Raw genomic sequence first — 12,009 nt, forward strand, 5'->3', positions numbered from 1 at the left:
TTTTTTTTTTTAGTGCTGTTCAACTGGCTTATGGTAGTGGTGCGCAGGGGATTGAACCTGGAACTTCGGAGCCTCAGGCATAAGAGTCTCTTTGCATAACCGTTATGCTATCTACCCTCCGTCAGCATTACACAAATTTCTATGAATTTAATTAATGAGATTTACCAACCTCGGATTACCAGAAAATTAAAACTTGAGAAGATAATGTCATAAAGATATATTGTGTCAATCAGAGAATGTTTACATGATTTTCTTAAACCTAGGATTCTAATTCATCAAGCTAATGATCAAAACTATCATGATATCTAAAGATAAACATGCAGTTTTTTTATTATTATTTTATTGTTGTAGTTATCGTTTCTAGATAGGACAGAGAGAAATGGAGAGAAGAGGGGAAGACAGAGAGGAAGATAGACACCTGCAGACCTGCTTCACCGCCTGTGAAGCGACTCCCCTGCAGGTGGGGAGCCGGGGTTCGAACCGGGATCCTTATGCCGGTCCTTGTGCTTTGCGTCACCTGCGCTTAACCCGCTGCGCTACAGCCCGACTCCCTAAACATGTAGATTTTTTAGTTCTTCTTTTGTTTTCATTAAAGGATGAATCAATTTCAACCAAATGAGAAAATCAGTTTTCAAAGTATTTAAAGAAATAATTTTTTATCAAAGTAAAAAAAAAGATAATAGGAAAGTCACATAGAGAATTTCAGCTTCAGAGTTGTTATGTTAGTCACCTTCCTTGTCACAGGGATGGAGACCAGTCATTTTCATTCACGCAAATTTCCTCAAGAGCTTGTCTTTCATGGAAAAAATTTTATAGGACCTCCTCAAAGTATAATATGGATCAAGAATTGTTAACCTCTCAGGTTATTGAGAGTAAACAGTAATTGGAAAGTATATTTCTCTTCCATCCAGATTGTCTATATTTTCATCTAGATTCATTCACCGATACTTCCTTAGTTGTTGCTTCAGACTTTTGGATTTGAGCCCTAAAGAAATAAACAAATAAAAATAAATGGTCAACTTCTTCTCCTAAACTTTTACACATTATGTTGCTAGCTTTGTATTGTTTAGAAATTAAAATCAAACCTACATAGTAACATTTTCTATTTTATAGGATATCTGACATTTCAGTGAAGGACTGGAACAGCAAAGAATGTAAGAAAAATACCACAGTGGAATACAAATATTTATCTTGTTAATTAGCCAATGTGGAACAAGTAAGAGTCAAGTGAAGCTGCCAGATGATTAATTGATGGGAAACTTCTGTCATTATATAATCTTGGGGGATGTATTTGAGAAGAACATTAGGAACATAGTCTCCTCCTAGCTAAGACTTTTCTTTTTATAATGTATTTTAATTAATAATTAATTAATTTTAAATAGAAACAAATCGAGACAAAAGGGTGGAGGTAGAAAAGGAGAGAGAGAGAGAGAGAGAGACACGGAGGGAGGATGGAATCTGCAGCACTGCTGCTCCACTAAGGGAGTTTCCTGCAGGTGGGGGCCTGGGCACATGAACCTGAGTCCTTGTGCACAGTGATGAAAGTGCTAAAGCAGGTGAACCAACACCACCCCCCCAGCTAAGAATTTCTAAATTTCTAGCTCCTTCCTTAATTATGGGCTAAACTTAGTGTTGGTAGGCTTCTAGTTCTGCTTCTGGGATCCCTCCTGTTACACTGCTTGACGTTGTGGTCTATTTACATGGTCATTCTGTTACATTGGTTTGGTCTCACTCCCCCTGCCTCCGGGAGATTTTGGTTTAGTCCTTGCTAGTTCGGGCTTCTTCCTATCCTACATACTTCCTTGGTTCCTGACTCTTCCAGTGGAGGAGAAAGATGCAGGACAGAATTAGGTTGTGATTAGATTAGATTAGTTTTTTGAACCGTTCGCTCGTGAATAAAGAAATACTGCTTCTCTGCTCAGCCTTGTATCCCTGGTCGTCTGTCTCCCCAAGCTAGCCCGGCATACTGGCGCCCTGAACTTTGACTGACAACTTAGAAAGGACAGCATCCATCCACCCATGCACTCCTGCCACTCCCCAAAATGCAGACATTAAGTGAATTTTTTCTAGGAAGATATGGTTAGAACTTCCCTCCTTGATACGAGCAGGATGCTGTATGACTATACTAATTTGGCTACGGATGTCTTACCTTAGGCGTAGACACGGACTTACTCTTGAAAACAGTAGAGGGAAGTACTTTTGTGTCTTTATGCTATATTAGGAATAATATAAAAAATGTGGTATGTCATTATAAATACTATGTATTTCTCAACAGAGATGTTCTTTTTTTTTCTTATTTAAATGAGTCCTTACCTCTTCCTCACTAACTTAAATCCCACTCAATCTTCAGGATCTAAGTAAAATTCCAACTACTCTGGCAATGACTTTCTGTCCTAGTTCAACTACCATGATGCAACTAATTTTTGCTCTTAATAAATTTTCACTAATGTCACTAACTCTAAATCAAATGATGCATGAGGAATTAAGTGTCTCATGTGGAGGACTTGTTTCCCCACTACATTTATAGAAAATTTCTTGGAAAAAATACTGACATTTTAGTTATTCTGCTTTTACTCATAAAAGAGTAGCAAGTAGATCTGGGGAGATATCTTAGTGGTTATGCAAAGACTTTCCTGCCCAAGGCAGTCAAGGTCCCAGGTTCAATCCCCATTGCCACCATCATAAAAACTAAGCTTAGGAGTGCTTTGGTAAAATCAAGGCAAAATAAAGCAAAAGACAAAAATGTATGAGGAACTATGCTCAGTACTTGATAAAAGAATAAATTTTGTCCCTTTTACTTCGTAAGTGTCTGATTTTTCATCTAGTTAGTTTACTTGCATATGATCTTGCTTCACATGTACTCTCAAATAGGCTTTATCTAACCATAATAAAAATATAAGTTGTAGTAAAACTTTATATAAATAAATAAGATGCATTTTGAAGGAGATAGATTACCTCATATGATATAACTATTACAATTTCTTAACAACTATATTGCAGTGGAATGATTCTTTTCTGAGTAAAAAAGCAGTACTTACACTTATTTGTAAATAGTAAGTAGCCTTGATCTCTCTAGATATACCTAACACTGATGGCCTATGATAACTCAGGTTGACCTGCGAAGTGCATGTTCTGATAAAAACTCCTAAATCTAGAGACAGTGTTTATAGTGTTTACATTTGGTACATCACAGACACACACACACACACACACACACAAACACAAAATCACTAATGAACATCCAATACTTACAAGGAATGAGGAAGATGACACGGTCGTAGGAATTGGTGGTGGTGGAAAATCAGGCTTTGTCATTAGCTAGAAAGAATGTTTTAAAAAAAACAAACCTAATTCAAAGATGAGAAATGAGAACAAATGTTCTTAGTGAAAAGGTTTAAATCATTTTTATAAATGTGAAAGTTATTATTATTTATAAATCTAGAAAGTAATCTAAAACTGTTAGAACAACTGTTTTCATTCAGAAGTAAAGATACAATTTAAGAGTCCAGGTGGTAACACCTATGGTTGAGTGCAAATGTTAAAGTGGACAAAGACCCTGGTTCAAGCCCCCAGCTCCCATTTCAAGCCCCCCGGCTCCCATCTGCAGTGGAGAAGCTTCACTAAGAGTGAGGTGATGATGCAGGTCTCTCTCTTTCTCCCTTCTAACCCCTCAATTCCATCTTGATTTCTTTCTGTCTCTATCCAATAAATAAATAAAATTTAGAAAAGAAAATAAAGATACAGTAAGTCCAATGCCAACATAATGAAGATAGTCTTCTATGAATTAGACTAGTAATCTTATAGAAAGTTATCAACTTTTATACCCTGTTGAAGTATAAGGTTAAACTTTGGAGTATAGTGATAAGACTCACATTTTCATATTTTATATTTTCAAAAGGATTTACAGATAAATATGTTTGTGCTAGCACAAACATATTCCAACATTCTTCTGAAGGAATAATGGGGCACTATGGGTTATACCTTTCAGTTGTGTTTCTTAAAGTTAGACTGGAAGTGATAAAAGAATAATTGTGTTAAGTGAAATATCACAGAAAGAACAGGGAGAATACCAGATGATACCACTCTTAGGTGGAACATAAGAAAACAGCAAAGGGAAATTTTAGGGTGGAACTTTATTAGCGATGGTATACTGAAGCAGATTCAAGGACTCTAGAGGAGGAAGAAGGGGAGTGGTGACCTATGATGGAGCAAGAGAACACGTTGGTGAGGGTGTGGTGTGCTGATGCCTATCACGGGTTGGCATGAAATTGTACACCTGCAACAACGGTCTTAAAAATAGCCACTTCTTCAATAGTTTGATGTAGGTTGAGGGGGACAGGGAGGGAGAGAAGGAAAGAAGGAGGGAGATGTTGTTAACTCACAAAAGCAGCTGGAGGTTCTCTACATTCTACTGGTAAATCAGGTACAGGCACCTTTATCTGATTCATCTAAGAAGAAAAAGTAAACAAAGAATTAAATGAGATGCTCAGTTTCCTAATTTCAGCACAGCGAGTTAAGCGCACGTAGCACAAAGCGCAAGGACTGGTCTAAGGATCCCTGTTTGAGCCCCGACTCCCCACCTGCAGGAGAATTGCTTCACAGGCAGTGAAGCAGATCTGCAGGTGTCTGTCTTTCTCACTCCTCTCTGTCTTCCCCTCCTCTCTCCATTTCTCTCTGTTCTAACAATGACGACAACAATAACAATAATAACTACTACAACAACAATTTTTTTAAAAGGCAACACAAAGGAAAATAAATAAATTAATTAAAAAATAAATTTTAAAAAATGTTTAAAAGAAGAGAAAATATTGTGACTCTAGCCATCGAATCCCACTGTGTCCAGAGCTATAAGGGATTGTAATTTTTTATATTTATGTATTTATTTTCCCTTTTGTTGCCCTTGTTGTTTTTCATTGTTGTTGTAGTTATTATTGTTTCCGTTGTTAGATAGGACAGAGACAAATGAAGAGAGGAGGGAAGACAGAGAGGGGGTGAGAAAGATATGACACCTACAGACCTGCTTCATTGTTTGTAAAGCAACTCCCCTGTAGTTGGCTGAAAGCCGAATCTTTTTTTTTTTTTTTTTGCATTTTTTTTTAAATTTTTTATTTAAGAAAGGATTAGTGAACAAAAGCATAAGGTAGGAGGGGTACAACTCCACACAATTCCCACCACCCAATCCCCATAACCCACCCCCTCCCATGATAGCCTTCCCATTCTCTAGCCCTCTGGGAGCATGGACCCAGGGTCGTTGAGGGTTGCAGAAGGTAGAAGGTCTGGCTTCTGTAATTGCTTCCCCGCTGAACATGGGCGAATCTTTAAGTCGGTCCTTGCGCTTTGCACCAAGTGCGCTTAATCCGCTGCACTACCGCCAGTCTTTGAGGGACGGTAAATTTTATGAAAAATATCATTACCAATACCATTATCACTAATCAGCTTCAGCTAAAACCTCTAAGCTTGCAAGACACAACAAGACATTAAGCATATCATGTGTGTTGCCATGGGGATATGCACAGTAATGTCACAATTAAGAAATTTATAAAGGAAGAGGGAATCAATGGGGAAGAAGAGAGAGAGAGAGAGATGTGCCACCTGCCAGCATTCTTACTTTTACTCTTTCTGCTTTGTGAACCCTAATAAAGCAATCCCTGCATTTTAGGAAGAATGTGTAGCATCATATAAAAGACAAAGTAGAATTGGCAGTAGTGTTCTCTATAAAGCAGTGTTACAAATGTCTCTCTTTCTCTCTTCCTCTTTGTCTTTCCCTTTTACCTCTATCTCTGTTTACAAAAATGTAAGAAAGAAAAAAAGTTAAAAAAAAAAAAAAGGCTGTAGGGAACAGTGGATTAATGCAGGCAACAATGCCCCAGTGATAACACCAGTGACAGTTAAAACAATAATTAAATAAATAAATAGCAGATAACTTTCTGAATGTGCCCTCCCAAAGCTTCCCAACCCTTGCTACTTACTAGTATGTCTTAGAGTGGGGTCATAAAATATGGATAAATAAAGATACATGTGTGGTTAGGATAAGCTTAGTAAGAGAATCACCAACTGGGACCCACAGCAAATAGGATATAAACTATGGCTCACCTCTTGAGACTGAACAGCCTTCACAGTCTGAGGCTTCCTCTTTTGTTGGTGAGGCCTACCATTAATGGTAGCTAGTGACCTGTATATCAAAGCACATCATGCAAATTGACTTAGTAATGCCCTTGTCATGAGGGATAAACTCAACAGAAAAAAGTCCTTTGGCTATTATGTCATTCTTGATCACTGACTGGATTTTTACTGGATATAATTTCAGATGTTCTTATCATACAATGAATAATCATCACCACTGACATTCTTTTCTGTAAACAGTCTGATTTCTCATAATAATGATTTTGTACTCACTGTTTATCGAAATAGTATCACTTCATTAATAGTTTATTTTAACAGAAGCCAGACCTTCCACCTTCTGCAACCCACAATGACCCTGGGCCCATGCTCTCAGAGGGATAGAAAATGGGAAAGCTACTGGGGAAGGGATGGGATATGGAGATGGGTGGCGGGAATTGCGTGGAGTTGTACCCCTCCTATCCTACGGTTTTGTTAATGTCTCCTTTCTTAAATAAAAAAAAAAAAAGAAAGAAAGCTAAAAAAAAAAGTTTAAAGTCCATATTTTTATCAAGTCAGTCTTTTAAAAATACTACAAAGTCCCCACAGCGTCATGAACCATGGCTCTATCACTGACTTTGTAAGAATTTGAACATATCTAAATTTCAGTTACCTCATCAGTAAAACTGGGATGTGCTTAAACTTCCAGGAATACTATAAAGGTTAGGGGAAGCATATAACAACTTTTTTACATACAAAATGGAGATAAAAGTTACCACCTGATTATGAGGATTAAATAAGATAATATATGTAAGAAGAGAGCATAAAGATCAGTGTCAGATATTACATTATTATACGAAGTATAGAAATATTTAATAATAAGTTCTATGCATCATTATTAATTACAAATATAGTAATAAAAAGGAAAAAAATCCTGTGAAGAATGCTTCCATAAAAGACAAATCTAATTGCTGGGTACAAAAAAAATGTAACTATTTATTTCTGAGTATTTGAGGTAAACCAAAATTAACCCTGTGAATCTGGAGTATAGTCTTGAATTTAAAAAGTCGAAACTCCTGAAAGCAAGACAAACACTTACTTTTGGACTTTCTTCTGTTTTCCTCTGGTGCTTTTGTGCCGGATTACTATAGCAACCACCACAAATATGACAGCTACAGGGAACAGCACTCCAACCACAATGGAGAAGTCTGCAACAAGGAGAAGAAAGATCCAACTTATCACAAGAGTTCCTATTTCTGTATTTAACATAAACACCATCTACATTTTCTCCAAATAGTAAGCATATAAAAAAATCTTTCAAGGGCAATTAAATGAATATATATATATTGGTTAAGTATACTGGAATGATGTTTAGAAGTAATGACAAGGAGATCTATATACTATTTCTATTAAGAAAAGATGGGTAGGACAATACAACTGATAATTTTTTGAAAGCATGATTGAAATAATTACAAACTGAAGGACTGAAAGTTGGGACTTTAAGTAAAGTAATATGGATAGCTGAATAAAAAAGAACACTTTTAAAAATTGTATGCTTTAACAAAACATAGAAAAATGAAGCGGAGATTTGAATTATACTCTTGGCAGTGAATTAATTATACAACAGGTAGTGATGAGAAAATAGTTATATAATAGTGCTCTACTGATGTTAGTTCTGCATTATAGTTAACTTAAATGGAATAGAATAAATACACTATTAACAAATTGTGAAATGAAAAAAATTAAATGTATCCATGCTTTTGAAAGGCAAGAGGATTCAGAAAAGATGAAGTTAAAAGTATAAAAAATGTTTATATTTATGCAAAAAATGAACAAAATAGATATGGTACAAATTAGTCTTCAAGAAGTACAAACTTAACAGATAAAAAAGATACTAAGTGGTTGTGTGCACGTTACTATGCACAAGGACCTGGGTTCAAGTCCTTGGTTCCCATCTGCAGGACAGAAGTTTCACTAGCTCTGAAGCAGTGCTTCAGGTGTCTGTCTTTCTCTTTTCCTCTCTATTGGCTCTCCCTCTGAGTTCCTCTCTATTATTATCCAGTAAATAACTGAATGCATATTAATATATCTGTAAAAAGAAACACAAGCAACAGTCCTAGAAATATACACATTCATTTCATGATAGAAGTTGTTTTATTTGGTATTTGAGACTCAAGCTCAGATCAGATCAGAGCCCTATGGATGAAAGACATTCATTTTATCACTCAATCACCTCTGTGACCAGAATGAAAATGCAGCACACCGAGAAAAAATAATAGCTGTAAACTTTTATATAGATAACATGAAGACTCAAAATACAGACGGTAGGTCCAGGTGGTGGGGCATGTAATTGAGCACACATGTTACAAAGCACAAGGACCTGGGTTCAAGCTGCTGATTTTCACCTGCAGACAGAAAGCTTCACAAGTGGTGATGCACTGTGTAGATGTCTTTAAATCTCTCTCTCCCTCTCTAGCTTTCCTATCCCTTTTGACTTCTCTCTGTCTCTACCTAGTAAATAAATAGACAAATACAAGATAAAGTATTTTCAGTATAAGCATTGATAGAAACAAAACTATTGCAGCTGGGAATTTTAACACTTTCAGAACAGTAATTAGTAGAACAAGCAAGCAAGGTATCAGTAGGCATCAATATATGCAGAATATGATTAACACACTCATTGCAAGATGTTTTTGAAGAGTAAATTAACTCAAGGAAAAGGAATAGAGCAATATGAATGAAGGTAAATTAAAATAGCAGGGAGTTGGGCATAGTGCAGCGGGTTAAGCGCAGGTGGCATAAAGCACAAGGACCAGAGTAAGGATACCGGTTCGATCCCCGGCTCCCCACCTTCAGGTGAATCGCTTTACAGGAGGTGAAGCAGGTCTGCAGGTGTCTGTCTTTTACTCCCCCACTCTGTCTTCCCCCCCTCTCCATTTCTCTCTGAACTATCCAACAACAACAACATCAATAATAACAACAACAATAAAACAAGGGCAACAAAAGGGGATAAATAAGTAAATATTAAAAAAGAAACAAATTAAAATAGCAGCCTAGTTTAAGTAAAAAAGTGTTAAGAATGACTTAAAAATGTAATTGCATTATATGATACAAGGAAAATACAACGTCAAATATTTTATTCATATTTGAAAGATAAGGGGAAATCATTAGCAACTCAGGTCCAAAATTATGACTTTTGGTGAAGTAGGAAAACATTCAAGATATAACATAATAAAATTAATTCCATTTATAAAATGTATAAGATTAATAAAAAGAAATATAAATATGTTGGAATACTGATGTCAAAGTATTATAGAAATATTTATAACATAATAAAATTTATTCTTCTCTACTAGTTACTTAAATTATATTATCTAATGGTAGATGGATAACTACCATAAATTCAAAATAGATATGCTCATATGTGCTATTTCAAAATGTATGCACAATTGCAATGTCTTGTGGAAATACTGATAATTTTATTGGTGATAAAGTTGTGAGGCACTACTAAGAATACTACGTTTTGTTGTATAGCATTCCTGTAGTTATAGAACATCCTAAATATTTTATAACTTATATCTCATTTTATATATACTTTATTAGGGGATAATAGTTGAATACAATTTGTTGAAAACAGAGATGTAATCTTTCTCATTCATGTTTACATTTAGACTTTTGACTGTATTGGAAAATGACCTCTGGGTTTTGAACTTTTGGTGACAAAATACTTCTTGAATGAACTTGGGGCCTTTCACTGAATAGTATAGGTTTTCCTTGATGAATCTGGACAGAACTTGAAGGCATCATGTTGAATGAGACAAGCCAGAAGGAGAAAGACCAAATGATCTCACTTGTAGTTGGAACTTAAGAATAATGGACAGTAATAGGAAGTAGATGAGGAGGGTATCTAAGTCTAAGTAGACATTATTTCTTTATGAACTTTATACTGACTCACTACAGACTATTGTGTATTTTTGTTTTCAGGTATATATTTTGCCCTAATTTATGGATAGATGTGAATATATGTTCTAGCTTACCAGGCCTGGTCTATATCTAGGTTTTGGGATTTTGTTAGGAAGTGAACCATCTGGAATGGAATTAGAAAATACTATGAAAGGAAAGGTCTCACTCAAGTAATGAGGGTGAAGGGTTATGCCTGATGTCTCTGGACACATTCTGAAGTGAAGCATGCTGAGGTGGTACTTGTCCCCATAGGACCTTAGCCTCAACTTGGATCAACAATGGTTGAGAATGTTCCATCCTCCGAAGGGAGGAGGGACAACATACTCTATGCTACACCTGAGGACATGTATCAATATTGGGGCAGCCTGGAATGTTCCTACTCATAACCACAAAATGTGCTCTCAAATCTAGAGGGATGCAGAGGTCACACAGGCTTCTAAGCTGACTATGGGCCCCAGATCACATCAAATCAGTGGGGTTAACAGTCAACAATATTTATACCCCTTCCCCATACTAGGGAGCTACTCTCTTCCCTGATCCAGCCTTCTGGTCCTTTTCCAACCATGACATCATCTCCCTAGACAGTAACTTGGACCCACCAGCATATCAGATTTCAGGCTCGGGGGGGGGGGGGGAGAAAAAAATAAAAAGCTAGTATAGTCACAGTCCCTTTGGAATATAACTAAAATATGCCTACTAGCTATCTACAAAATGAAGGACCCCCAACTCTTCATCTGCACTATTCCAGCCCTTAGGTCCATGATTGGTCAACAATTTGTTTGGTTTTGTAAGTTAACTCTCTTTTCAGCCACCAGGTTCCAGATGCTAGCAGGATGCTGACCAGACTTCCCTGGACAGACAACCCCACCAATGTGTCCTGGATCTCCGCTTCCCCAGTGCCCTTCCCCACTAGGGAAAGAGAGTATGGGTCGACCTGTCAACACCTATGTTCAACGGGGAAGCAATTACAGAAGCCAGACCTTCCACCTTCTGCATCCCACAATGACTTTGGGCCCATACTCCCAGAGGGTTAAAGAATAGGAAAGCTATCAGGGGAGGGGATGGGATACAGAGTTCTGGCAATGGGAATTGTGTGAAGTTGTACCCCTCTTATCCGATGGTTTAGTCAATGTTTCCTTTTTATGAATAAAAAAATTTAAAAAATGTATAAAGAACAGTAAAGGGACATATAAGGTTGAAACTTGGACTGGGGGTGGCATATTTCAACCAAAGGACTCTGGATAAGGGATGAAAGGAACAAGATGAAAAGACACTGGGGTCCTGTTGTGTCTTCTAAACACCAGTCAAGGGGAGACAAGAGGCTGTGCCTATGTGTTAAAGGCTATGCTGTAAATCATTAAGCCCCTTAATAAAAGATAAATACAAAAGAGATAACACCAAAAACAGAACAAAATTTATCAACACAATGTCTCCAAATAAGCCTCATCCAAAAACACAAACACAAAAACAAACAACAACAACAACAAAAACTTGTGAATAAAATTGAGACCTGACAATGGTTTCAAAAATAGACTGATTTTTTTTTTCAGAGAAAAAGCAAGAAAATTTACTGGATAAAGTTGAATCAGTAATTTCAACAAGTAGAGTATGCTATGCAGAGAAAAATCTATTCAGTTTGTAGAGGGAACCTCTCTAGTGGCCTCCCTTATATAATTGGTGCAATGTAATTGAAACTTGCCCTATAGGGCCTCCAGCTTAAATTTCTCAGGAAATACTTCAAGAGTCCCCATCAGAATCAATTCTACTTTATCAAATAGTAAGTAATTAAAGGAAAAATAACAGGTAGTAGAGGAACCTATTTGATACAAAATTGTATATAGAAAGCAAAAGAATATGTGTCAAAAATTTAAGGAAAATAAAGTTAAACTTGGGTGGCATTTATTTGTTACTATAATACATTCAGAAAAGATTCTAAAATATGACATA

At 36.5% G+C, this 12,009-nt stretch overlaps 1 protein-coding gene across 4 annotated transcripts in view; it reads right to left on the minus strand.

Moving 5' to 3' along the window:
- Window positions 1-378: 378 nt before the first annotated feature.
- Window positions 379-12,009, minus strand: part of ADAM28 (ADAM metallopeptidase domain 28) — an 81,227-nt gene continuing 69,596 nt past the window's right edge. For all 4 annotated transcript variants that reach the window (XM_060178863.1, XM_060178860.1, XM_060178862.1 and 1 more), the window contains 6 exons: window positions 7,199-7,307; window positions 6,094-6,172; window positions 4,383-4,448; window positions 3,253-3,318; window positions 2,150-2,212; window positions 379-985 (listed from right to left, as the gene is read on the minus strand). In XM_060178863.1, coding sequence (XP_060034846.1) covers window positions 965-985; window positions 2,150-2,212; window positions 3,253-3,318; window positions 4,383-4,448; window positions 6,094-6,172; window positions 7,199-7,307 — 404 coding nt within the window. In that variant the 3' untranslated portion in view covers window positions 379-964. The remainder of the gene's footprint in view (window positions 986-2,149; window positions 2,213-3,252; window positions 3,319-4,382; window positions 4,449-6,093; window positions 6,173-7,198; window positions 7,308-12,009) is intronic.

The sequence above is a fragment of the Erinaceus europaeus genome, chromosome 19, assembly GCF_950295315.1.
Source record: "Erinaceus europaeus chromosome 19, mEriEur2.1, whole genome shotgun sequence".
NCBI lineage: Eukaryota > Metazoa > Chordata > Mammalia > Eulipotyphla > Erinaceidae > Erinaceus > Erinaceus europaeus.